Source organism: Tiliqua scincoides, chromosome 3 (genome assembly GCF_035046505.1).
Source record: "Tiliqua scincoides isolate rTilSci1 chromosome 3, rTilSci1.hap2, whole genome shotgun sequence".
Classification (NCBI taxonomy): Eukaryota; Metazoa; Chordata; class Lepidosauria; order Squamata; family Scincidae; genus Tiliqua; species Tiliqua scincoides.
Window position 1 is genome coordinate 160,511,079 of NC_089823.1, and position 26,850 is coordinate 160,537,928.

At 45.6% G+C, this 26,850-nt stretch overlaps 1 protein-coding gene across 1 annotated transcript; it reads left to right on the top strand.

Annotated features, from left to right (window-relative positions):
* Positions 1-411: 411 nt before the first annotated feature.
* Positions 412-23,534, top strand: LOC136644425 (lipase member M-like). Its single transcript, XM_066620298.1, has 9 exons — positions 412-513; positions 3,001-3,118; positions 4,649-4,847; positions 10,061-10,170; positions 15,712-15,848; positions 16,300-16,446; positions 20,079-20,150; positions 21,509-21,574; positions 23,301-23,534. Exons 1-9 carry the CDS (start codon positions 412-414, stop codon positions 23,532-23,534), a joined length of 1,185 nt encoding a protein of 394 aa, XP_066476395.1.
* The last annotated feature ends 3,316 nt before the right edge of the window (positions 23,535-26,850 follow it).

Here is a 26,850-nt window from a genome sequence, read left to right on the forward strand (position 1 = left end):
TTGCAAAATGGAACAAGGCTTGCTCCTCTATTTTGCTCTCACCACCTGGAATGGCTCCAAAGGGAAGGAGGATGGGCTGCTTGTATGGCATGTTTAGGCGCCTGCAAAAACTTAGTGCTGTGATCCCCCTCCTGCTATGCTACTGCCCAGCACCACCAGCTTGGGGGGTACTACCAATGTCACTGCCAAGCTCAGGCAAGGAGACCGGGGGCAGCAAGGCAGGTAGTAAATATACCAGCGGAATCCCTGGCAGAGGCTTACATGCCTGCAAGGAAGGCAATGGACAAATCAGGCTTCTCTCTGCAGTCCCTCTCAGCTTTCAAACCTTTCTTTGATTCTCTAAACAGATATTTTCAGAGGCTAGACACTATAAATATTGAAATTACTGATATTATCTTATACAGGTCTACAATGTGGCTGTTTATGGTGTTCGCATGCTGGATCCCACAGTCTGCAAATATGGAGGAATTAAAAAGAAAGAGACACCTGAATCCTCAAGGATTTATGAATATTGTAAGTTACTTATTCAGATGCATTTTGAAATACTGGTAGTACGTTGCGCTATCATGGGAGAATCTCATGCTTTTCATTCGAACCAATTTTCAGGATGTTTCTCAGAAGGAACTTCATCCCTGCTCAGGTTATTCCAAAGGGGCACATCATTCATAAAGTGTTTGACTCAAGCATCCTTCCACATTCCAGGATCCGGATAACTCACAGAGCTTGAATTCATCGGTGGTACCATAGACAGGGGGCTTAGCTGCATGGACCATACGTTTTGTTTCTCACATCCATCCATTCCTGTGCAGTGGTTCACCATAATGATGAACTAGGCAGTATGCCTTTCACTACAATTGACCGTTTTTCCTTTGGTTGTTTATTGTGGTCTGGACAAGACCAGCATCTCCTAGCAGGGCAATGGCTATTCTCAGCAATCAAAGGGTGATGGTCATTCGACAAGTGGCTTCCTTTTGGTGGCTGTAAATGTAAACTGGGCCTTTGACTTGGCTTTTTCTTTGGAAATAACTTTAGCCCATTCCAACTCCAATAGCTGACCTGAGGCTATTCAGGAAGTGAGGCATTACTCAGTGGAGTTACACTGACTTCTGAAGAAGCCTGCCACAGAGAGTGGGCAAAATGTCAAGGTAGTTCTCATTTTTAGTTGACCTTGACTTTTAACTTGATAAATGTTTGTTTACTTTTGATCTGAAGCTAATTTGGGAGCATTGGAACTGCAGTGGAGATCCTCAGGTTTGAAGTCAGCATAAATGCTCATGGCCTTCAGGTTACACTAATGTTAAAAGAGGTAAAACTGACTTGGGGCCCAATCCTATCCCCCACCAGCACATGTATTGGCAACCTTCAGTCTCGAAAGACTATGGTATTGCGCTCTGAAAGGTGGTTCTGGCACAGCGTCTAGTGTGGCTGAAAAGGCCCACCAGCACAGCACATGCAGTAATGCTGACGGAGCATGTGCTGCGTACTATGGCTGATTGGAGGGCACCAGAAACCCAAGAGAAGTAAGTAAAAAACTATTTACTTACCTCTCCATAGGCTGCCTGGTCTCTAGTGGGTCTCCTTGGACATACATCAACTCTTTTGCTGGTGTACGTCTGATTCCGGAAGGCAGGTCCAGGTCAGGAAGGAAGTTAGGATCTGTGCAGCTACTGCCAAGATTGTTCTCCTCCAGCACAAAACCTCCTCCTCCCACCGTCTGCCCAACCTGCTTCATACCCTGATCTGTCAATGATCTTCCCCTGATTTCCGCATACCACCAACTTGCCAGGAGTGAACAGGGACAAAAGAGGTTCAAATGGCCACTGTAACCACAAGTAGCTTCCATCTGTTTGTTCTGGTGCTGTGGCCCACCAAACAGTGGCCTTCTAGTGGTAAACCCAGAACTTATGCTGATGGATCAAGAGAACTGTCAACATTAGGCCCTATTAAGATTAGGCTGTAAGATATTTTATTAATGTATCTGTCTGCTTTGAATATTCCAACTCCCTTCTAATGCCCACTTTTGGCTAATTAACACCCTCCTTTTCCAAGAACAGCTGTGGTGTGTAAAGAAATGAACAGAACTCTTTATCAGTTGAGTAATTAACAAGCATTTATTGCTACAAACACAGACACTCCTGCAAGTCCTCTTGTCCAGAGGCTTTCCCTCCCCAAAACTCAACATAACTCAGTGGGTGAAGGTCCAAAGTGTCCAGCCCATGTCCAATCCGGTCTAATCTCCAAATCACAGTCCAGTCTTCCTAATTCAGTCTTCTGCAGCAGTCTCTCCTCTCCAGCAGTGTCCTCTCCAGCAGAGTGTCTCCTCCAGCAGGGTCCTGGCAGTTCTCTCTTCTGTGTCCTCCAGCAGAGTCCTGGCAATCCCCTTCTCTCATAGGTATGGGTCGGGTAGCTCTGGGTCAGGGTAGCTCTGTCTGGGTAGTTTTGCTCCTTCTGAAGCTGCCTTTTATCCTTGTATGTCCCATTAAGTCCAAATGCAGCTCAGCTGTGAGCTACCTCCTTAGCTCCTTGTTCAGTCCAAAATAGGCTCAGGTGAGCCATCTCTTCAGTCCATGTCCATTCAAAGTCCCATCAAGGTCAAATGAAGCCCAGGCGTCCATCCAGGTCTCCATTGGCCTTGATTGATTACAGCTGTGGAGCCAGCCCTGCCCTTCCCAGAGCTGTCAAACAGCTGTCAAAACATGGAATTGCTGTCAACACCACATCATCCACCTGATGATCTTCTGATCTTCCATTAAAGTATCAATGCTCTCAAATTTAAGAATTCTATTTTTGTAGGGCATTAATGCTCCATTCAGATACTAACTGCAGCTTAGCAGGGAGAAGGCATGAGGAAATGCATTAGTACTAGTAGACAGTTCTGATAGATAACTTGTTACTATTTCATGATACTTCATAAAAAAATATGAGAACCCTGGGCCAGTCAAGTTGCTTAGCAGTACTCCTGGATACTTTTAGAATCAACGACATTTTTTCCCCCTGCAGAATGAAATTATTAACTATTGGGGATACCCCAGTGAAGAGTATCAAATCGTGACAGCCGATGGCTACTACCTACAAGTAAACAGAATTCCTTATGGAGTGCACAGTCCTGGACAGACAGGTATTTTATGAGGAGGTGAGAGTGTTTGTACAACTGTTTGAGTGTACTATTCATATGATTGATCTACTCTTATTTCAGGGCAGGAAGGGCTGCAGTGTCACTTCTCTTCATCCCAGCCCGCAGGGGTGTGAATGTGTGTTTGCATTGAATGAGAGGAGTGATTGGGAGGCTTTTTTCATTCAAGAGAGAATTGTGAGGAAAGGATTTCAGTTTGTGAACCACTGTGGGTTCCCCTTCTCCTCCTGTGATTCTCTTATTGGGCCAGCCTGGCATATAATTTGTGTTCAGGGAAATGAAAAACCCATTCAGAGTCATCAGAGTAACTACAGGACAGTTGCTTCCCTCTGTAAGATTCTGAATGTCCACATGAACAGGACCACATGAGCGTACATGAAGTTAGCCTTAGCTGTGCTTGTGCTGCAGTGATGTCGTCAGGGGAGGCAGGAGTGGCAGAGCCACACTGAACCCAACAAGAAAGAAAAAGCCCAAGGACCAAGCAAGTAAATAGAAAAAATGCCTTGCCTTTCTGCTCCACTCCTTTCTTTTTGAGCCTAGTCAATGAGTTAAGCAGCACGTATGCACACATTACAATACAAAGGGAAGCAGCCAGCAGTTTTGCTACAATCATGGCTGGCTTCCAATGAAAAAAAGGCAGCCTGCAGGGGTGTGTGTGTGTGTGTGTGTGTGTGTGTGTGTGTGTGTGTCTGTCTGTCTGTCTGTCTTGGTTTCATTGTGGCTGAATGAGAGGGGAGGGGAGTGACTGAGAGAAGTTTCTTCACGCAAAAGAGAACTGTGAGAAAAGGATTGCAGTCTTGTGAACCACTGTTGGTTCCCCTACTCCTGTGATTTTTTTTATTGGGGCAGCTGGGCATATGATCTATGTTCACTAAAATGAAAAGCCCATTCAAAATTATCAGAGCATTCTGATATATAGTCTTTATATATAAGAATACCCCCCCTCAAAATTGGATCACACGATGCAATTAACTGCATGTCTAGTATGGTTTTTAGATTTAATGGCAGCATTCTGTTGTGAAATATTTTTGAGTGCTGCTGCAAGAGGAAGTGGCACCGTTGTCTCCCTGCCCGAGCATGCTGTCCCTGTTGGGGACGATTGTCAGGTAGTCAGGGTGGAATGCGCGTGGGTTGTGAGAGGAACAGTGGAGTGTTTGGGAGGGGCTGGAGAAGAATGCTGGGCAGAACAGTGCTGTCTGTATCAACAAGGTGGATATAGACAGCAAGGGGTTATGCTGCTGTCGTCATTCCCCCCCCCCCAGCAATGTAGCTGGTGCAGATCCAAGGTGACCCATTGGCTGAATGGACGCTTACCCCAGGATAAGGGATCCTCCAATATTTCTATGACTGGCCCCCACAGAGGATGCAGCACGTTGTATTGGCAGTGGGGTGTGGGGGTAATTTAGGATTGTGCTGCCGAAGATGTACAGGTCCAGAATACACCTCCCAGGTGCCACCTTGTTGTCAAGGCAAAATGACTAACCTCAGATTCCACAGTTTCTGTTTCTCTTCCAGGGAATCGGCCAGCTGTATTATTGGTACATGGTGCGCTGAATGAGGGCAGGTGGTTGATTGCAAATCTCCCCAGCAACAGTCTGGCCTTTTTCCTAGCAGATGCTGGCTATGATGTCTGGATTCTAAATTGCAGAGGGACCACCTGGTCTAGAAGGAACCGGTATCTGTCTATTGATCAGGAACAATTTTGGAATTTCAGGTAAGCCCAGGAAACAGTTCACAGTTTGAATAGATGGGAAACAAATTTTGATGAAGGGGCACCTTTGCCTTCTACCCCTCTGCAGTTTTATTCCATGAGTCCAGTAACTATTAACTCATTGCAGTGAGGTTTTCATAAACATAGAGACTCACTTCATAAAGTGAACTTCAAATCAAAAACTTTTCAGAGCTTCCAAATAAATGGCCATCAAGAAGGTCAAGTGCGCCTTTACTGATTACAAAAAGAGAAAATGGCAAATGTGTTAGTCATTTGAAAAAGATTTACAATGTTGATTGCCTACCTAGTGTGAATCCTGAATTGTTGTTATCCATACTTACTGATAAACCCATTCCAGCATTCTTCTTAGTTGGTAACTTTCAGTCTCGAAATACTATGGTATCGCGCTCTGAATGGTGGTTCTGGCACAGCATCTAGTGTGGCTGAAAAGGCCGATTCGGGAGTGACAATCCCTTCCACACCGGGAGCAACTGCAGTCTGTCCCTGGTCTGTCTCCCTGGCCTTCCTTCTTTGCCTCATTGCCTCAGTCTGTTGGCCAAGTGTCTCTTCAAACTGGAAGAGGCCATGCTGTACAGCCTGCCTCCAAGCGGGCCGCTCAGAGGCCAGGGTTTCCCACCTGTTGAGGTCCATTCCTAAGGCCTTCAGATCCCTCTTGCAGATGTCCTTGTATCACAGTTGTGGTCTACCTGTAGGGCGCTTTCCCTGCATGAATTCTCCATAGAGGAGATCCTTTGGGATCTGGCCATCATCCATTCTCACGACATGACCGAGCCAACGCAGGTGTCACTGTTTCAGCAGTGCATACATGCTAGGGATTCCAGCTCGTTTCAGGACTGAGTTGTTTGGAACTTTGTCCTGCCAGGTGATGCCGAGGATGCGTCGGAAGCAGCGCATGTGGAAAGCGTTCTGTTTCCTCTCCTGTTGTGAGCGAAGAGTCCATGACTCGCTGCAGTACAGAAGTGTAGTCAGAATGCAAGCTCTGTAGACCTGGATCTTGGTATGTTCTGTCAGCTTCTTGTTGGACCAGACTCTCTTTGTGAGTCTGGAAAACATGGTAGCTGCTTTACTGATGCATTTGTTTAGCTCGGTATCGAGAGAAAGAGTGTCGGAGATCATTGAACCAAGGTACACAAAGTCATGGACAACCTCCAGTTCATGTGCAGAGATTGTAATGCAGGGAGGTGAGTCCACATCCTGAACCATGACCTGTGTTTTCTTTAGGCTGATAGTCAGTCCAAAATCTTGGCAGGCCTTGCTAAAACGAATCATGAGCTGCTGGAGATCTTTGGCAGAGTGGGTAGTGATTGCTGCATCGTCGGCAAAGAGGAAGTCACGAAGACATTTCAGCTGGAATTTGGACTTTGCTCTCAGTCTGGAGAGGTTGAAGAGCTTTCCATCTGATCTGGTCCGGAGATAGATGCCTTCTGTTGCAGTTCCAAAGGCCTGCTTCAGCAGGACAGCGAAGAAAATCCCAAACAAGGTTGGCGCAAGAACACAGCCCTGCTTCACTCCGCTTCAGATGTCAAAGGGGTCTGATGTGGAGCCATCGAAGAAAACAGTGCCCTTCGTGTCCTTGTGGAAAGATCTGATGATGCTGAGGAGCCTGGGTGGACATCCGATCTTGGGGAGAATCTTGAAGAGGCTGTCCCTGCTGACCAGGTCGAAAGCCTTCGTGAGATCTATGAAGGCTATAAAGAGTGGCTGTCGTTGTTCCCTGCATTTCTCTTGCAGTTGTCTAAGGGAGAATACCATATCAGTGGTGGACCTATTGGCTTGGAATCCACACTGCGATTCTGGATAAATGCTCTCTGCAAGTACCTGGAGCCTCTTTAGTGCAACTTGGGCAAACAGCTTTCCTACAACGCTAAGGAGAGAGATGCCGGAGTAGTTGTTGCAGTCACCCCTGTCGCCTTTGTTCTTGTACAGCGTGATGCTGTTTGCATCCCTCATGTCCTGTGGTACTCCACCTTCTCACCAGCAGAGGATTTCATGCAGCTCATTGGTGATGATCTCTTTGCAGCACTTTAGGACTTCAGCAGGGATGCTGTCTTTCCTAGGTGCCTTGCCAAAGGCGAGGGAGTCCAGGGCCACATGACGTTCCTCTAGGGTTGGTTCACTGTCAAGCTCCTCCAACACAGGCAGGCAGTCGATGTTGTTCAGCGCTTCCTCGGTCACTGCATTTTCTTGGGAATATAGCTCAGAGTAGTGCTGCACCCAGCGTTCCATCTGCTGCGCCTGATCCTGGATGACCTCGCCTGCGGCAGACTTCAGAGGGGCAATTTTCTTCTGTGTTGGATCTAGGGCCTGCTTGATACCATCATACATCTCCTTGATGTTGCCCGTGTCAGCTGCTATCTGTGTCTGGGATCAGAGCTGGAGCCAGTAGTCGTTAGCACATCTCCTGGCAGTCTGCTGGACTTTGCTGCGAGCAGCTCGGAGGACCTGCAGGTTGCGCTCACTGGGACAGGCCTTGTGTGCTGCTTGAGCTCTCCTCTTTTCCTCAATGACTGGTGTCAACTCCTCAGAGTAGGCTTCAAACCAGTCTGCCATCTTGTTGCTCTTCTTGCCAAATATGGACAAGGCGGTGTTATAAAAAGCATTCTTGAAATGTTCCCATCTATTGGATGCATCTGCATCGGCCAGGCCTGGAAGAGATTCCTCAAGCGCTTGTGCAAATTCCTCCACTTTTCTCTGATCCCGGATCTTGCTGGGATCAGTGCAAGGTCTTCCTTCCTTTTTCGTGTGATACAGTCGCTTTGTTTGCAGTTTCACTCTGCTGCACACCAGGGAGTGGTCAGTGTCGCAGGCAGCACCCTGATAACTGCGTGTGATCTTGATGCTGGGAAGGCTGTAGCATCTGGTGAGAATCAGGTCGAGCTGGTGCCAGTGCTTTGATCTTGGGTATCTCCAAGAGACTCTATGTTGGGGCTTCGTGTTGAAGAACGTGTTGCTGACACAGAGATCATGATGACAAATTCCAGCATTATAGACAAAATTAATAATTCAAAAACCTGGTTGAACAATCAGATCAAATAATATGACTTCAAATTCATGTTTCTTGCTTTGGAGGTTAAAATTGTGGATATTAGGAAAAGAGTCTTAAGCAAGCAAGTGCTCATTCATAAGTAGCAATGGTGCAAAGTTTCTGAGTGGGAGAAAGTGGAGTGGAATTCTATCATGATACCTACATTCCAAGCCTGGACAAAGCTTCTGCTTTCCCTTTTCTTTCCTCTTAAACCTGGTGGTTGAAGTTCTGCATGACAGCCACAAGGTGGAGGTGAACTACAACCTTTCCCATTTCTTTCCATATTCACTGTCACATGGTGTTGCAGAATTACTGCTCCTCCCTCCCCCCCCCCGGTAAAAAAAATCCCCCTCCTTACCACAATAATATTTTTACACACACAGGGTAAACTGTCAAAGTATCAGGTGTCCTCTTTCCCACCAATCCGCATATGTCATAACATTTCGGTTCCATAGTTTTTTCCCCCCATCTCTTTGGTTACTATCATTTAAAAAACAAATTTTCTGAAAATTGTGTTTGGTTTCACGTGTGCTTGTAGGAAAGATATCCAATATTGCACACTCAAATAAATGAATTTTCCCCAATCTACATGGCTTGCTAAGAAGACATGAGGTGATCTCAAGGAAGAGGTGGTATTCCCCCGCAGGATACCGGGCCTTTCCCCGCAGGATACAGCAGGTACCACATTGACGCCATTGCATAGCCGTATGGGGAGTTAGGTAGGATTGGTCTGTGTGTTAGTCTGCATTCAACAGATCTAATGGGTGAAGGTGAACTAACCAATCTTTTGATGGTTGCGAAGAGGTAGGCAGGTCAGGCGCTAGAACAGTCCTGTGCTAGATGCTCACACACTTCAGACATGTAGCAGAACATTTTTTCAAGTGTTATGGCTGCCAGGAGGCAGCCTTAAAATGCTATACGTCTGTAGGCTAATAGCACTCTGTTTAAGGGAGAAGAATTTCACCCTGATAAGCTTTAAAACTTGTAAATGGGTGCAGGAGCGTGGGGCTGTGTAGGGGATTCCCTGGTTTATGCTATCCGTGGAGGGGGATTTCCAAGTGGAAACATTATCAAGCCCTGTTCCAAGTACTCTTATACCAGTGCTACTCAAAGTTGTGGTCTGTAAGCCATTGGCTACAAGTTTGCTGCAAATTTCCAAGAAAGACACAATAGTAATAATAGAGCCAGTGGCGTAGCTAATGAACATGTAGCCTGGTGCAGAGCTCAAAATGATGCCCCGGAAGTGATGTCACAACTGGAAGTGACATAACATTAGGACCTTTTAAAAAGTGCAAGTTGGGGGGAAACCTGCCTCCTCCGCCCCAGCAGTTCACCACACACTTGATCTGCTGGGATCAAAGAAGATTTTGTAGCCCCCCTCCATGACAAAATCAAATTTAATTAAGTAAATAAATAAAAAGTGTGCCCCCTAGTGGTTAGAGACACTGTGTTGGGTTGAAGAGAGATTGTTATTCTTCCACTGCTAAATATAAGAGGAGCAACACTTGAAAAAGTGCCTCTTTACCAGTTAGCAGGAGTAGCTGTGTTATGATACATGGAAATGAGAGCTGCCTCATATTAACACCTTAGTGGTTCCATGCAGTATCATAACAACATCTCATTTGGTCTCAGAACAATCAGTTTCATGAGTCAGTTTTGAGTCAAGAAAATCCACTTTTTGTTCCATAAGGCAGTTGCGTTTTCATTTTCTGGTTAATTGGCCATAACTTTTGATAGAATACATATATTCAAATGGGGTTTATTTCATTGTGCTCTGCTTTAAATTACCTTTCCAATGATGTATAACGTAATGGTATTATTCATACATACCAAATTTTTTCACAATTTTGGCCACTGGTGTCAAGCTGAGCTTGTCTCCCCTCCTAAATCTTGTTGCCTGGTGTGACTGCTATCCCCTGCACCCCCTTAGCTACACCATGGAATAGAGTACAGATCTGTTTCTGCAACTTTGGAACAGAGCAACTATCGAGCAACTTTGGGGGGGGCAAACGTTGCTTGTCTCTTTCACATTAAGAGAAAAAATTGCTGGCCCCCCACATCAGATAGTGGGGGAAGCACTGCCCTATACTGTGGTATTTGTGTAGGAAACCCAAATATGGTATTTGCTAGGAAATATCTTGATTCTGTTTTGTTTGTTTGTGTATGGCAGTTTTCATGAAATGGGGATATATGATGTTCCAGCAACAATCAACTTTATTCTGCAGAAAACTAAGCAAGATGCATTATATTATGTGGGCCACTCCCAGGGTGCTACAATAGGTAAGTTGACAGGAACAGAATGAAATGTGCTTCACTTTTAAATCCTTTCTGAAGTCTCGGGGCCAATCCTAAGCTTTGCACGCCAGCTCACTGAAAGGCACATTTGCAGGCCCTAGTGCCAGTGCTCCACTGGTGCTAGCCCAATGCTGGCCGACGCTGGACTAGCACTGGTAGAGCACTGGAGCTCCAGCGCTTGGCAGTTGCACAGACCTCTGAGCATCAGAGAGGTAGGTAGGGGCATGGGAAAAGGCAGGGAGGAGGCATTCCTGGATGGGGGGAGGCAGAGGGAGGGCGATGATAGGGTGGGAGGAGGAGTTCCAGGGGAGGGAGCAGGGCGGGACAGGAGGAGCTTTGCTCCACTGAATCCACAGCCTCCGTGTTTGGCTGGCTGCCCGACACAGAGGCTGTGAATTCTACGCCGACCTTCGGGTTGACGTAGAATTGAGTAGCCCCATTGTGGGGCTACTCGCTTTACCTGGGGTAAGGGGACAAAAGTCCTTTTGTCTCAAGGAGGAGGCAGCAGCTGCCTGGAGCATGCTGGATGTGACAGCAGCCATTTTTGGCACCGCTGCAGTCCCACGTGCCGGGTAGCTCAGGATTCAGCTGCTCATCTCTGGGCCGGAGGGCAGAACAGATCTTTGGAAAAATAGGCTGAAAATGAGTTCATAGAGCATGTCACAAGTGGAGCACAAAAGGAAAGTACAGGGCTTGGCTGCATCCAGGGCTGCATCTTGGCCGAACGTGATCCACCTCCTCCCCTTGCTCTGGAGAGGGAGAAGGAAGCCCAAGGTCTGAAATCTCTGAGAGAGGAACTCTCCCCACAGCTAGCACTTGACCCTGGAGACAAAAGCCAGGGCTTCAAGGGGAGCACAACAGGATTGGGCAGAGCTTCCTTCCCCCCCATGTTCTGCCTATACACTTTGTTAAGATCTGAATAGGTCTGCAGTGAGAAGAATGCTCAGCAGCCATTTTAGGACAGCCTCGCCTTATTTATCTCTGTACAGCAATGCCTTGACTTTCATCCAGTAGACTTTCATGGCTTTGCTTTTCCAGCCCTTTTCAATTATAACCACATTTACAATTTCATCCACATGCTTTCCTCTTTTGTATGATTTCATCCAACCTTCCACACTGTTTATCAACATCTTAGATTTGTTTTTATTTTATCTCTGTTTATTTAGGATTTGCATGCATTAGCATGTGTCATATGGGTAGTTAGTTACATTTTTTTGCCAGCCAAGATAAATTTGCATCCTTAATAAGGCTATGCTCTGATATTCATCCAGCTTTGACTTTCATCTATACTCTGGTCTCTAACCAGATGAGAATGCCAGTTCCTGGTGTAGTCCTGGTGAACTTAGGGTTCTGTGAGTTCCCTTCATAGAACGATATTGTAAAAGTCCCATTCAAAATTGGTGTTTACTGTGAGTCTGCTCATGTAAACTGCCTTGAATGCTGTGTAAAAAACAGAAGGACGTATAAAAATACTTTTAAAAAATAAGTGAATGAGGTTTAGCTCTATCTATTTACTCTTAGTTATCATGTGGAATGTGACCTAGCCTAGATTTTTATCCTCTTCAAGACATGAGAACCATCAAACTCTTCTTGCTCTTTGACTCACGGCCATGTGTTATTTGGGCAGCCGAATCCTAAAGGCACATTGTGCCAGAGCACCCCCCCCCCGCACACACACACACACCGGCTGTCAAGTATTGCAAATGTGCTGTAAGGCACATTTGCGCTGATCAAGAGCCAGCAGTGACAGCACAATGATGTGCACTGGCCTGCTGGCATCAGGTCTAGTCTCTGCACTGGCCAGCACAGAGGGTGGGAGAGGGTGGAGGGAGGGTGGAACAGAGGTGGAGAGGGGTGTTTCTGGGCCAGGGTAGAGCGAAACTGGGGGAAGATCGGGCCCAGGAAGGGGGTGGGATCAGCAGTATATGCCATATCCTAACCCCCATCCCTGGTCCAAACAGAACTACAGGGCTCCTTGGATAAACAGCTGGTCTGACTAGCCCCATAAGGCAGGCTGTGGTATTATAGGGGGTAAGGGGAAAAATATCCTCTTACCCTGAAGTGATTTCCCACTGCTTTTAACCTATGTTGGATGCAGCACAGGCCATTGCATATTACCCAATTTATATTTTATTTTCAGACAAAAGTTCATGAAAACAATGGTCCGCTGGATCCTGAACTCAGTGTTGAGTCAAAAGGCCTGACTCTGTGAGACTCTTCATGTCAGACATTCTGGCTCAACATGGAGTCTCTCAAGTCTTTGTTGGCAAAATAGCCATTGCAGACTTGAGAAGCCCTATTGTGGGGCTTGGGGTTTCCCCAAGGAAAGAGGACAAAAGTCCTCCCCCCCCCCCAGAAGACCTCTGGCAGCTACTGCAGGGCCATAGGATGCAGCAGTAGCTGCTTTAGTTCTGCGATTTGTAGGAAAATCACGGTTTGTAGGAATAATACCATCAAGTTAGATACCATTCGATAAGTAATTTACAACAGAATGGAATGAAACCAACCTCTTTGAAATCTCTCTATTCTATCAAAAGGTATGGCCCAAAAACCAATGGGGGCAGGATGATGGTTCATTACCATGCCCATCACCCAGGTTGCTGCCCCACTCACTGCATGGGGGGAGGCAGTGGCGTAGCTAATTATCGTCTAGCCCGGTGCCAAATTCAAAATGTTGCCCCGGAATTGATGTCACAACAGGAAGTGACAACACACCCAGGCTTTTAAAAAAGTGAAAATTGGGAGGAACCCACCTTTTCCCCCCAGCAGCTCACCACCCACTTGCTCTGCTGCCTACCCCCAGTCAGTGGCATAACTAAGGCATCTATCTGCTACCTGGGGTCAAAGAAGATTTGTACCCACCTAGACAAAATCAAAATTAATTAAGTAAATAAATAAAAAGTGTGTCTCTTATCAATCAAGACACTGTGCTGGGGTAAAGAGGGATGGTTATTCTCCCCTTGCTAAATATAAGAGGGGCACCACTTGAAAATGTGCCTTTTACCCATTTAGCAGGGATAACTGTATTATGATACATGGAAATGAGAGCTGACTCATATTAACACCTTATTGGTTTCATGCTGTATCATGATAACATGTCATTGCAACATGTCAATAACATAATAACAAGCCATTGCCTCTCAGAACAATCAGTTTCATAGGTCAGTTTTCAGATAAGAAAATCCACTTTTTATTCCATAAGGCAGTTGTGTTTTCATTTTATGGTCAATTGGTCATAACTTTTGATAGAATCCAGATATCCCAATGCCGTTTGTTGCATTGCATTCAGCATAAAATTACCTTTCCAGTGATATATAACATGATGGTATAATTCATACACACCAAGATTTTCACAATTTTGGTCACTAGTGTCAAGCTGAGCTTGTTGCCCCCCTAAAGCTTGATGCCCAGTGCAACTGCTACCCCCTGCACCCCTTTAGCTATGCCACTGGGAGAAGGTCCATCATGGGGGTGACGCGCTGGCCTCCCACACCGGGTGATGCAAACCCCAGTGATGCCACTGGGTGCCACTGCACCCGACAGGGACACTGCCTTTAAGATTGGACTGTAAATCCCACCCCCCTGCCAATGCAACCGCACCACCAGTTCTAACTCTTCACTGCTGAATGGGTCTACTCGTACCCATGCAAGTGATTTTGCTGGTGCAGGTCCAAGTGGATCCTAGAAGATGGATTTAGACCAAGAAGGGAGATAGGCTATGGTTGGCACCTCTATCGTCAATACTGCCACCAGTACTGCTCCTTCTTGGTCTTGACACAACACCACCCTGCCCTAGTCTCTGATCATTCTGCCTCCTCCTCACTGTGTTCCTCTCACGCCCTTCTCCCACCCACCCTCATACTCACTAGTATTGGAACTTGTTGGAAGTTCACTGGCTTGCGGTCACAGCCACAAGTCACTTGCAGTGACAGCCAACCTGTCTGGCATTCACCTTTTGCAATAGCCATGCTGGGATATCAGACCATGATTCCTACTGTATAGCAGCCCGATGGGATTGGGCCCTAAGCTGCAGGCTTTCTGACATGCTTAAACCTCTCTTGCTGCTAGGATCCCTGGGATTTGTAGTTTTAATTCCTCCTGTCCTAATAAATGTGGGGAATAGAACTAAAGGCTTCCATGAAAATGGCAAATCCTAGCATTCTTCATTGTGAGAGAAAGCTCTGACCTTGCTCTTTAAAAGGCATTTCAGAGAACTCATAAGAAAGCTACAGTCCAGTCACCTGCCATGCTGAAATATGCAACCATGCAATGGATGCTATGATGGGGGGGGGGACAGACACACAGATGGGACACAATCAGGAGGTCTGTGAAGGGTAAGGGAAACTTACTTCTGTGTAAGCCTCCTGATGGCCTATGAGGCTGCAATCCTAACCACACTTTCCTGAGAGTAAGCGCCGTTGAACAAAATAGGACTTATTTCTGAGTAGACCTGGTTAGGATTGTGCCCTGTGTCTCCTTACATCAATGCTAGCTCTATAGCTGGTATAAGTCTAAGGAGAAGAAAGGGGGAAACTGAAGAAGAAGAAAGAACTGTTTGAAGGTGAGGGGGACAGTTTCTTGGTGCAAGTTGCTGCCACCAGCATCGACCCCTCATCCCCGTTCCACCCCTGCTCTGCCCCTAAAAAAACTGCTCCAAAACTCTCCCTGCGCTCCCCCTACACACTCACAAGACTCTCCCGCTGCCTTGGAGCAGTCTGTGGCAGCATGGTTTCGGTGCTGCTGCCTCTTGGCAGTGGTAACTTGAACCGTCTGAACTGGCCTAGTGGCAAAGCCCCCCATGTGCCACTGCGGCACCTTTTGTGACAGCAGGACAATCACTCCACTGCCTCAAACAGCCCATGGTGTTGGGTTACCAGTCTCAGAAACATTGGGCCCCTCAGAGCTGATTTGGGCAGTTTTCATACATCTCTCCTTGTACCTGTTCACCAGCTTATTCATTTTCAGAGATCAGGCTCTCCGAGGTTTTATGCTGCAGGACAAGCAGAAACCTCTGGTGACACATGTTGGGAAAGAAGGTGCAGTGGTGAGAAACGGTTTGCCTGTTGCTTCCTGTCTGTTAAGCCACTCTCATGTGCATAAATCCTATGTTGACAAAAGAATCAGTGGGTCTTGCGACCTGCAGAGATCAAACTATTCTTATTAGTAGTAAACAATTTGTATAACTCTGTTGAACAAAAGCATTTTCAGAGTGACCTTTGCAGAAAAATAAATCAAAAGATGGTTCCCTTTTGGTCAGAGCTAAGTCTTCTGTCGAGGCATGTGGACATTCTTCCCTATAAAAAAACACAAAAACAGAATACATAGGAAGAAGAGACCAAAAAAGATAGATCAGACTGACAAACAACAGGACATCTTATTATGGGGATTTATTTGCAGGTATCCAAAACCTGAATACAGTACAGGTAAAAAGCGTTAATACATGCAAACCAGTGCAAGTATGCCCCTCCCATTTGAAGTCCTACAGGTTCTCTCATTTAGGTTTCTGAATTTTGTTCTCTTTTACAGGCATCATTGCATTTTCCATCATGCCACAGCTGACTCAAAAGGTCAAACTTTTCATCAGCTGTTCTCCTGGCTACACGTTAGTGGGTACCAAAGGCATTTTTGGCCTCATACTGGCACTTCCTAGAGACGTACAAATAGTGAGTATTTCTTATATAATGTTATTCTTGTACAAACATATCATTCCAATATTTCCCTCCCTACCCATTCATTTAATCTTTTCCGATATTACAAGTGGGTAATTGCTGGTGACATCCAATCTTTGTTTCACCACATTTCACCACTACCGTGTCCTGTATGCACAGTTAAGAACCTGTTGATGTCCCTGAACATGCGAGGGAGTTCAGAGGCTTCTTGAGATAGATCAGACCCTGCCAATCCCACCCCCCCAATACCATCTTTGTGTTATGGGAGGGCTAAATGAGACCATTTCAGTCAAGCAAGAAAGGTGTCTGAGGAAAACCTTGGCTTCCAAATAAGCAGGCTTTAATCTAAGGCAGAAAAATCCTTGGACAGAACCTTGATGTTTCCTTGTGATTCAGGGCTACTGGTTAGATTGGTTTCTAAAGATTCTGCATGTTTAATTCCCAGGCTATGTTTGGGACGAAAGAATTATGTGTACTCAGTAACCGCATTAAAGACATCAATGCCAAGTTGTGCAGCTATCCAGGATTAGACCAACTTTGCATCCAGTTGATCTTCACAGCAACAGGATTTAATGAAAACAACTTAAATGTGGTAGGTGGACTCTATGTTCTTATTTATGTATGTTGCTTAACAGCCCGAAATGTTGCTGAACAGCCCGAAATGTTGCTGTTCCCAGTGGTACTTTATAAACTTCAAGAAGAATTGCACACTGGGGAAAACTAATTTGTGTGCAGGGATCCTAAGGGCAGGATGAGGGACATGAGAGTGAAAAGTGCAAAAAAAAGCAAAAGGGGAGAAGTTACAAAACTCAGAACAAAAAACAGTGCCAAGTGAAGCTCTCCCACTCACTCAGTGCAGCTCATCTTACTGCACTTATTTGCTGACCTCTCACTCCTGGATGGACCCTCAGAGTAAGCCACTGTTGGAAAGAAAAGGATGAGGAGTGGAAGAGAAAGAAACACTTTAGAAGTAAAAGGGGCATAAAGAATAAAGGGGAAGAAAGGGCTTAGGAAAACTGGGATATCTCAATGGGGCCAGGGTTAACAAAATGAGGGTTGAAGGTGTATGCAAGGGGAAAAAAGGGAGGAGAGTTGGAGGATTACTGGAATAGGAAGACAGAAAAGTACTGCAATTCTGACCATGCTGAATGTTTTTGATGAAAGAACAGATCTCTGTGGTCAGAACCCAAGGCCTCCAAACAAGGGGTGAGCCTGGAGGCAGGCTGTGAATCACTTCCCCCGCTTTCCCAGTGGGAAACTAGTCATTTTGGTGTTGCTGCAGCCTTGGGCACCGGGCAGCTCAGGATTGGGCTGTTAGAGGCCTATGGGATCCTTTGTGGGGTGAGCTAATCAAAGCCCCTTTCGTTGTTACTTAATGGTGCTTGACGGGTGCTGATTTTCATTTCCCCCTTTGCAGTGGTGTAGCTAAGTCATTTGACACCCCGGGCCCATAAAATTTTGACACCTCCCCATACAACAAAATTAGTGAATTAAATATTTTTCATATTTTTATACCACCCTTTCTCTAAGGCGCTCAGGGTGGTGTGCAAGGTTCCTCCCCTTCTTTTGTCCTCATAACAACCCTCTGAGGTAGGTGAGGCTAAGAGATAGTAATAGTCATGGCATGAAATGAATAATAATAATGGCCAGAAAATAAATGCAGTGAATATTTCCCACAGGCAATGGATGAACATCAGTGCCCTCCCTTGCTATTGCTCCCCTGCACATAGTACTCAGTGACATACTTTCTGCATTGAATTACACATCAAATGATATATAACGTGGCAGTATTATTCCGAAAAACCACAATTCCCAAAATTTTGGTCACTAATGATGTCACCCCCTTGAGGGTGTCACCTTACTAACACCTCATTGGTTCCACGCTGTATCATAATAACATCTCATTGGCTCTTCAAACAATCAGTCTCATTGTTTCATAATGAGTTAAGGCAATCTACTTTATTACATAAGACAGTTGCATTTTGTTTTCTGGTTTTTTGGCCATTATTTTTGTTAGAAAGGAGATATTTCATTACATTTTTTTCATTGCATTCTGCTGTAAATTATACATCAAATGATATATAACATGATGGTATTATTCCTAACAAATGTGATTTTTGCAATTTTGTTCACTAGTGGTATCATTCCCCCCTGAGGGTGCCACCCGGGGTGGCCCACCCCTTGCCCTTTCTGTCTATGCCATTGCCCTTTTGGGCTTCCCCTAAAACAGTTCAACAATAAAATGAATGTGCAGATAAGCAAGCACACTCTCTCATACTCATACTGGGAGGAGGAATGTTCATGGTTCTGGAATTGTTGGTAGATGGGGATATGTTTGATGCAGTTATGTATGAAGGAGGCCCAAAGCGGATCTCAGAGTTCCCCTAAAACAGGTCAACACATACACAAGCACACTCTCATACACAGAAAGGAGGAAGGTCTGAAACACTAAGCCTGTCATTGATTTGACTGCACATGAGACAGATGAGGAAAGATAGAGGGGAACTGTGGGTCTATAATGAGGCTGTGTCAATGACCAAGGTTGCCATTCTGCACCTGCTGAGTCTGTGTGTGATGTGTTGCCACAGGACAAGGAAGCCAAGACCAAGTGAGCCTCCTGAGTAAAATGCTGAAGAGACCTAAGAATCAAGTCTTAACTACCCAATCTTAATTTGCTCTGAAACTGGCTATCCAGCACACGTCCTTGCTCCAGCATGCTTGGCTTGAGAATATAATAATTATTATTAACAGTATTTATATACCGCTTTTCAACAAAAACGTTCACAAAGCGGTTTACAGAGAAAAATCAAATAACTAATGGCTCCCTGTCCCAAAAGGGCTCACAAGGGGATTGGACAAGTTTCTGGAGGAAAAATCCATTAAGGGGTACAAGCCATGATGTGTATGCGCAACCTCCTGATTTTAGAAATGGGCTATGTCAGAATGCCAGATGCAAGGGAGGGCACCAGGATGAGGTCTCTTGTTATCAGGTGTGCTCCCTGGGGCATTTGGTGGGCTGCTGTTAGATACAGGAAGCTGGACTAGATGGGCCTATGGCCTGATCCAGTGGGGCTGTTCTTATGTTCAATCTAAAATGAATAGTTACGAACATGCTTTACAGCATCTTGGCAACACTCTTGGGCCAGTGCAGGAGGCTTGTGCCGGCTCAGTACAACTCCAGGATTATGTTCCACAAAACTTAGGCCATGGCCTTAATCCTAGGAGGGATGCAGAGTAAGAGAGCCAGAGCTGCTTTCCCCATGGGAGAGAGTCAGACCACAAAGTTCAACTGACTAGCCTGTGTTGGAGCAGAGGCTTCAGTTGTGCTTGGGGAATTGACAAGGATGGGTGAAAAGGGAAGGGCAAGCAGGGGTTGCTTGCTGGCTGGTGCTCTTGGATGGCAGCTGGAATGGAGGGGGAGGGCTTCACAAAGCACCAGACAAACAATGGGAAAGGAAGGAGACAAGGAATGAAGAGTACAAAAGTCTTGTGCCCTGGTTTTCTATAGATTTTTGTCCCATAGAATCCTATGGGATTCTTTGGGGGTAAGCTAATCAAAGCCCCTTTATTACTGAATGGTCACCAAACTGGTGCTGCCTTTGTCTTTCTCATCCAGGTGCAGGTGTGGTATCTAGTTCAGGAGGTCCATTGGCTTGTTAACATGCTTTCTAATTTGGGTTTAAACTTGAGGTTGGTGAGGACAGTTAGACTTGGCAATCTTTCCTTGTTTTGCTAGTCATGTCTTTCCCAAAGCTGGGAGCCTGGAGGAGTTGACTGTGGTCACATGGGAAAAGTTGCATTTACTAATTTTGAAGCAGGTGAGGTGAACCCCACTTGAATTTTGGTGCATGTGCTTCCCACACTGCCCCCCCCCCCCCACACACACACCTTTTGGCTGAGGCATTATATTAAATTCAGGGAATTTATAACTCAAGAGGCCAAAATGCAGCGGCACAGCACTCTTAGCTATCCTCTTTGGGAAGAGCGAAGGGGGAAACGAGGACAAAGAGGTGGTGGCAGTTCTATCAAGGTGCCTTAAGAGTGAGGAGTGGGGTTTGCAGTGAATTCCCAAATACAGCTTTCCTGGGAGAGGCAGCACAGGAGAGGCACAGAGCTGGGCGATCAGGTTTACTTTGTAGTTCCTGTACCTCAATGGGCCAAGCAAGGAAATCTCTTCCGCAGGGTAGATATTCTTGGCATCTCCCTTTGTATTTTTCTTCTCAGAGTCGAGCAGATGTGTATGGTGGAATAGCACCTGATTTTACTTCTGTGAAGACAGGACTTCATTGGAGCCAGGTAGGATTTCCTGAATGTATTCTCTATAGTTATAATCCAAAAGTCACTACTTGACTGAACATTCAGTTTCTGTTATATGTGTGTCAACAGCTCAAACTTTTCTAGCAAGATACGTTTTAATCTTTTCAAACCTCAAATATCAAATGTGATCTTAACTAGTTTTTAAATGCTTTTGTAGAGGCTCTTTTATTCCAACCAGAAGGATACAAATTTTATAGTAGAAAATCATCATTCTACAAATTCCTGAACTTTGAATTGTCACCAACCACAGTTCCTATATATGCAAATCTATCCTGCGTCTCATGTGCCATTATAGAGCTCTTCTTTTGGAAGGAGCATTACTTTGATGCAAGCTGGGAGGAGGCTTGACAGGGTAGACCAGCTGTTTACTCCATAGGCTGCATCAACTCAGGAAGAACTCATGATCCGGGAACAGCCAGGCACACTGCAGGGGACTTGGCATAGCAGCAGTGTGCTGAACTTAGGGCCAGCCAGAGGTGGGTGATGGAAGAGGTCAGGAAGAGTCATGGGAATTCCCTCAGAGCTTGTGAAAGGTGAAGGATTATGCTTGGAGTTGAAAACTCAAATATAAAATGTCTCAAACTGTCATAATAACGATCAAGCAATCTGCAATATCCTATCTTTCTGTTTCAACTGAAAATGCCCGCAGCTTACATAGGGAAGAAAAGGTGATGGCTCCTTGGGTCCAGGGCACTGTGAGAGAAGGGCAAGAGGTTATTGACAAAGGCCACTCCACACTCAGTCCCCAAGCAATGTTGAAACAAGAGCATCACAAGCTGTCAGTTTAATCTGAGTGACCAGGAAGGTGCAAAGGGGGGGGGGTCGGTCGGTTTAGCCTCTCCCCTCTCAGCACTCAGAAGACATTGAGAAAGGAGAATCCAAACCACTCCAATGGCCCCAGTGCACATGCGTGTGGAAGCACATATGCAATAGAGGCACCATGGGCAGCACAAGGTTTTGTCTGAGGATTCCCCGGAATCACTAACACTGAAAAGAGAACTAATGTCTTCAAAACTCTTGAACTAGTTAAACTTTAACCAAGAAAATACACTGTGTGTGTCACTGTAAGCCTACACATGTCTACTCATGAATTCCCTGAGTTCAATGGAACTTACTTCCAGATATGTGTGTATAGAAGTGCAAACTACGGTATGATCTTTGAAATGGCTTTTTAGAGACCCCAGTATTTTGGCAAAGCTCCCACACATTTTATACAAGGGATTCTGATTATTCAGTTTTCCATATAATTAATTTGAATATGAGCAACCCTACTTCAAAGTTAGAATTATGACAATTCCACAGATTGTAATCTGAGTATGTCCTGTTCCTCTTTCTAGGTACTCAAATCAAAACAATTTAAGTATTTTGACTATGGATCCAAGAACAAGGAATTTTATAACACGGTAAGGAAAATGAGGAAATAATTTGGAAGTGAGTAATTTGGTCTGGTCTTTAAGAGGTCTCAGTCAAATATGGGCTGTGATAGATGCTGGCCAAGTTGGGCACTTTGCTGCCCCACGGACAATCCCTTCCGCTTACTTCTGTGCCTCTCCCACGATGGCTTCCATCCACCCCAATTCTTTTCCAACAAGGAATCTTAGAATGGATAACAAACCAGCACATGGTAGAAAATCCCCATCCCTTAAGAAAGAGAGAGATGACTTCACTGAAAAGGTCAGTTTTCTTATAAAAGAATACCTATAGAACTATCGCATACAAAGAAATCCTGCCTTATGGTAGTGGTTGCTTGTAATGCAGAGTGTATTTGAAGCATCTGATGAAGTCAGGAGAAAAGGGCCATCTCAAAGGAAAGGATTTTGAGGAGCCCCTGCTCTTCCACCCCACCTGCTAAATGCTAGAGACAGAGAGATAGGAAAAGGGGGAAGAGTGGCAAAGAGGAAAAACAAAGGGTTTCTTCATGAAATTAGCCTGGTGTCCAGTTTAAATGTGTGAGTTCTGGTTGAAACAGTTCATCCTGACAGGCTGGCATCCATATATGCTGGCATGTAAAGTGGATGCTTGTGTTACTTGGCAGAAACATCTATACTGACATTAATAAGGGTGTAATATAGGCATTAATATGGTCACCTCCTGATTAATCTTTCTCTAAGCAGCAGTTTCTCTAGCAGTTGAACCAGGGATTCTAGTCTCTTGCTACACCCCCCCCTCCCCACCAATGCCACAGCCCCAGGAAATAGCATTTTAACTCCATGTCCTGAATATTCCAGGCACTTTAACCAAGCCATTCTTCCCAATATGTACAGTGAGGATCTTGGGGGGGGGGGATGTCATCAGATAGTTCTTAATATCAACATAAAATCACTCCCATTGCTTGCCATGGGAGCCCCACCAGAAGGCTCATAATTTAAAAATTTAATGAGCAGAAGCAAGGCACCAGCAAGGAGGAAATGGTAAAGATGCCTTGCTGTGATAAATAGGGAGAGTTGTCCTCCCACTAAATATAAAAGAATTCATGCTTAAAATGTGCCCCTTTGTCCAGTTAATAAGGGTACTCTCTCTTTTTCTTAAAATTGTTATATGACAGAAAACTCTGCTTACAGACTTCTAATAATTAAAACAGCAGAATTGCAGTCAATTCTCATTATCCACTATGGTTAGGTTACAGGAAACCCTAGTGGATACTGAATTAGCAGATAATAAATCATTCAGCCTATGGAGAAAATTGAGGGTTTCAGGGGACCCTCTTCACCACATACTCTATGAACTTTATGAACCTGAATCTCACCTTGAAGTCTATTGGGCTGTGCCCTGACAGCCCAATCCTATCCACGCTTTCCTGGGAGTTGACTCTAATGGGGCTTACTTCTGCACAGACATGCATAGGATTGGACTGTGAGTCCTTTATGGTGCTTTCAGGCAAGTGCCAGGGGACAGGTCCTCTGGGCAGGCAAGAACCGGTTACTTTGAGCTATGTAGGGTTCAATTTCCAGACAGACCTCTGGAATGGAAAGGGCATGTATGTTGAGTCTTAGCATAAATGGCTGGAATATAACACTTCAGGGCCAGATATTACAAATCCAAGAGTACTGTGGTGTTTGAAAAGTAAGGGCTGATATGGAATTGATCGGTGAAACTTGTTTTCATATTTTTAATTTGTTTTTTCAACAGACCACACCTCCATTTTATAAAATAGAAGATATGATTGTGCCAACAGCTGTATGGTATGGAGGACATGACATTATTGCAACCAAAGAAGATATTGAACTGTTACTCCCTCGCATCCCTCATTTAGTTTACCAAAAGTATATTCCCTCTTGGAATCATGTAGATTTCATCTGGGGTCTTGATACTCCAGAGCTTCTGTATCATGATATGCTTCTTCTGATGCAGCAGTACAAATAAGACTGCATATCATTTTGAAGTATGTGGGATATATTGTATTTTAAAAATCTGATAGATCTTGTGTCTTTAGAAATGGTTTTCTAAATCTTTTCTTAAACTATTTATATTGTTACTATTTGTAGCTCACCAACTAGTCTTTTTGGTTGCACAGGCACTATTGGTGGGGATATGATGTCGTTGAACATCATAGAGAGACATTAACCCAGGCATTGCCCAGATGGGAATTGGGTCTACTTTGTATCTTGCTTTTGTTGTTCTTCAAAAGATACGAAGGATGTGATCTTAAGGAAGCTCCAGGTGTTTCTCATGGATTTCAAATATATATTTTCCTTTCTACTTTGTGTTAGGAATCATGTTTTATAAAAGCCAATTTAATTAAACATGTCTCTGGTGAGATGATTAAACATAACACAATGACCAGAATCCATCACAGAGTTCTGTACATTAAACTGGCGTAAACAATGGGCTCATTTCTTCCTCGGCAGTTTTAAATTCCATCAATTTCAGCAGGACAGATTTGCAGCCCAATCCTATCTGGAGCCAGCCTGCATGGTGCAAGGATGCTGAGACAGCCTGCGCTGCATCCCATGGCTGGGAAATATTTACATATTTCCTCTGCTGCTCTCTGATATCCTATGGGCCTACTCAGGTCTACGTCAGCTATTTCACTGAAATGGATCTAAACTGCTGCAGGGATGTGTCAGGCCCAGATTAGGGCTCTGGATCTCACATTTGCCACTACTGCCAAGATCTGCCCCATGCCACCCATGCCCCAGTCTGATCCTCACTCAAATCTGCCCCAATTCACCTCTACCCCCAATGAGCTATGACACCTGTGTGATATGCTGGCTGATCAAGAGCTCCACCAGAGATATCACAAGAATAGGATTGAGCCATCTAGCATTCATCTAATCTCATCATTAAAATCACTTGGACTTAAAAGTGTTGGGGCATCAGAGCAACTGATATAAGGAAAGTAAACTGTGTAAATGTGTGAAATGAAACTTGCAAGCTGAATATCACCCACCTTAAATGAAACTATGGTAAAGTGTCTATAAGTTCACACATACGAAAGGTCGTAGTTTCTACACACGCCAGAGGACTTGAGTTAGCCTTACACCATGTTCTAGGCCTGTGGTTCTCAAATGTTTCAGCAAGGGTCCCACTTTTGAGAATGCCAATCTGTCTGGGACCCACCAGAAGTAATGTCATCAGCCTGGAAGTAATGTCATGGCCAGAATTGACATCAAATAGGAAGCCCTCATTGTGATACCATAGCCAGAAGTGATGTCATCAAGCAGGAAATGAGATCTTCCTTTAATAAAGTCAACACCACAGGGTCGAGGCGCAAGTGTTGACTGTAATAAAGTGAGAGTATCTCACGGCATTTTATTAGCTTTTATTGGGTTATTTCTCAACCATTTTCCAATAGCAAAGTGTAAGAAAAAAAGCCAATTTACAACCTTGACACAACAAAATAATATCCTGAACTGCAGGGTTGCCAGAACAAATATTATGCAATGGTCAGCTTGGAAGGATGTCAGTATCTCAGCTTATCAGAGTCACAGGAAGCCACAATTTCATGAACTGGAAACCTAAAGAAATGAAAGCAAACAGCTTATCAGAGCCACACTGGCAAGCAAGGACTTCCTGCTGCACCAATTCCAAGTCAGGCTTACGAAACTGTGTCTTGAGCATCAGGGCCTAGGAGAGTGGAGTAAAGGGGATAATTTGTACCCAGGCCAAGTGTCAAAAAGGGGGCTCAGAAGCCAAAGGAGGGGGCCCAGAAATTTTCTGGGATCTTACATTTTCCTATCGTTGCCCACATGGGATGCTGGGGATATTACCATGAACTTGCGGCTGCAGCTACTGCAGCGATTGGCAAGCCATATGTGCTGGGCCAAGGAATGCATACATGACACTCCTTAAGCCTGACCTGTAAGGCACGTTTGTGCCTCCTCAAGAGGAAGCTGGGCCGGCACTTCGAGCAGTACCAGCCTGCTGAGGCTGACATAAGCCTTCACGCCAGCTTTATTTGATGCACCCCCCAAATAAATGCACCAGACTGCGGCTTGGGTTTAAACTGGGCCACTTTATTGATCTTTAACATTACAGCAGGGTGACTGGGGTAGTTGACTAAAGACACCCAGTCCTAAGTCATGCGGGGTCGCTAATAGGGGGAAACGAACCTAGTTTTCTACCTGCCCCAAGGTCAAAGGGCAAAACCGCCCGACTCGAGGCTGTCACCAGATCAACGGCCGAGGACAGCCTGTCAACGTCGCCCAAATGGATAAAACAGCAGGACTGGAGGCCCGCAGGTCAAGCCTGCCAGGCGTGCCAGTCCAGTCAAAGGGGCTTGCCAGCCAGCCTCTTTGAGCCGGGAAAGCATCATGTGAGCGGTACTGGCTCACCCCTTGACCTTGCTGTCTTAGACGGACACCGGGGTGTGTCTGCCTACTGTGACCCTGATGCCACAAGGAAAGACAGCCTACTGCTTGTTGTTCCTGTCCCCACGAAGGAGGAAATGCTTCAAACCCTGCTGTAAATCGGTCAAAAACATATCATAGCCCAAAGGGGACAGATGAACCCCGTCGCTGCGGAAAAGGGCAGGGCTAGACCACACAATATTGGGATAAGGAATGACGGACCCGCCCAAAGCCACAGCGACCCTCCCCAGGTAATCACTAAGGCAGCGTCGGGCAGCATCCACATGATGCATGCTACGCACTCCCTTCCACACCCTCCTGGGAAGCAGGTCAGACCACAGGATCGAAGCCCCGGGGAACCAGCTGCGGCTGGTGAGAAAATCGCTACGGGCCTGCAGCCTCAAGGACAGGGTTGTCCTCTGACAGAGGTCATTTTCTCCCAAATGCACTATGATTACCTGGGGAGGCGGATGGGTAGACACAAACTCATAGATCATGGGCAGGAAGTGCCCCCAGCACATGCCTCTTCGGGCCAGCCAGACCACGTTGGTGTGACCAGCCAGGCCCAGCTGAGACCCGAAGCTGGTGGACATCGCGTGCTTCCTGGCCCAAAAAACGATAGAATGCCTGATGACTAAAGTCTGAACAAGCTGCGGTTGAGGTGGACCTGTCGAGGCAAAAGGAACAGTAAGGAGTGGAACCGTGCCTTATAGATAAATAGCACAACAACTTGACTTCATGATCAAAAATCATGGCCGAAGCCAGGGGAATCCCCCTCCGGAAGGCATGAATGCTAGCCCCGCAGGACTATGAACCCACTGGCCCAACATCCCCCTAGGGCCAACACAGGGGAGCCGACGGGGCTCCCCCAACACAGGACCCATAGGCCC

What these genes read in the sequence shown, in the direction of transcription:
- LOC136644425 (XM_066620298.1), top strand. Translation starts at nt 412, where the DNA reads ATGTGGCTGTTTATGGTGTTCGCATGCTGGATCCCACAGTCTGCAAAT. An exon ending in TTCCTAGAGACGTACAAATA is followed by an intron (nt 15,849 to 16,299) that starts GTGAGTATTTCT and finishes TTTAATTCCCAG; the next exon opens with GCTATGTTTGGGACGAAAGA. An exon ending in ACAAGGAATTTTATAACACG is followed by an intron (nt 21,575 to 23,300) that starts GTAAGGAAAATG and finishes TTTTTTCAACAG; the next exon opens with ACCACACCTCCATTTTATAA.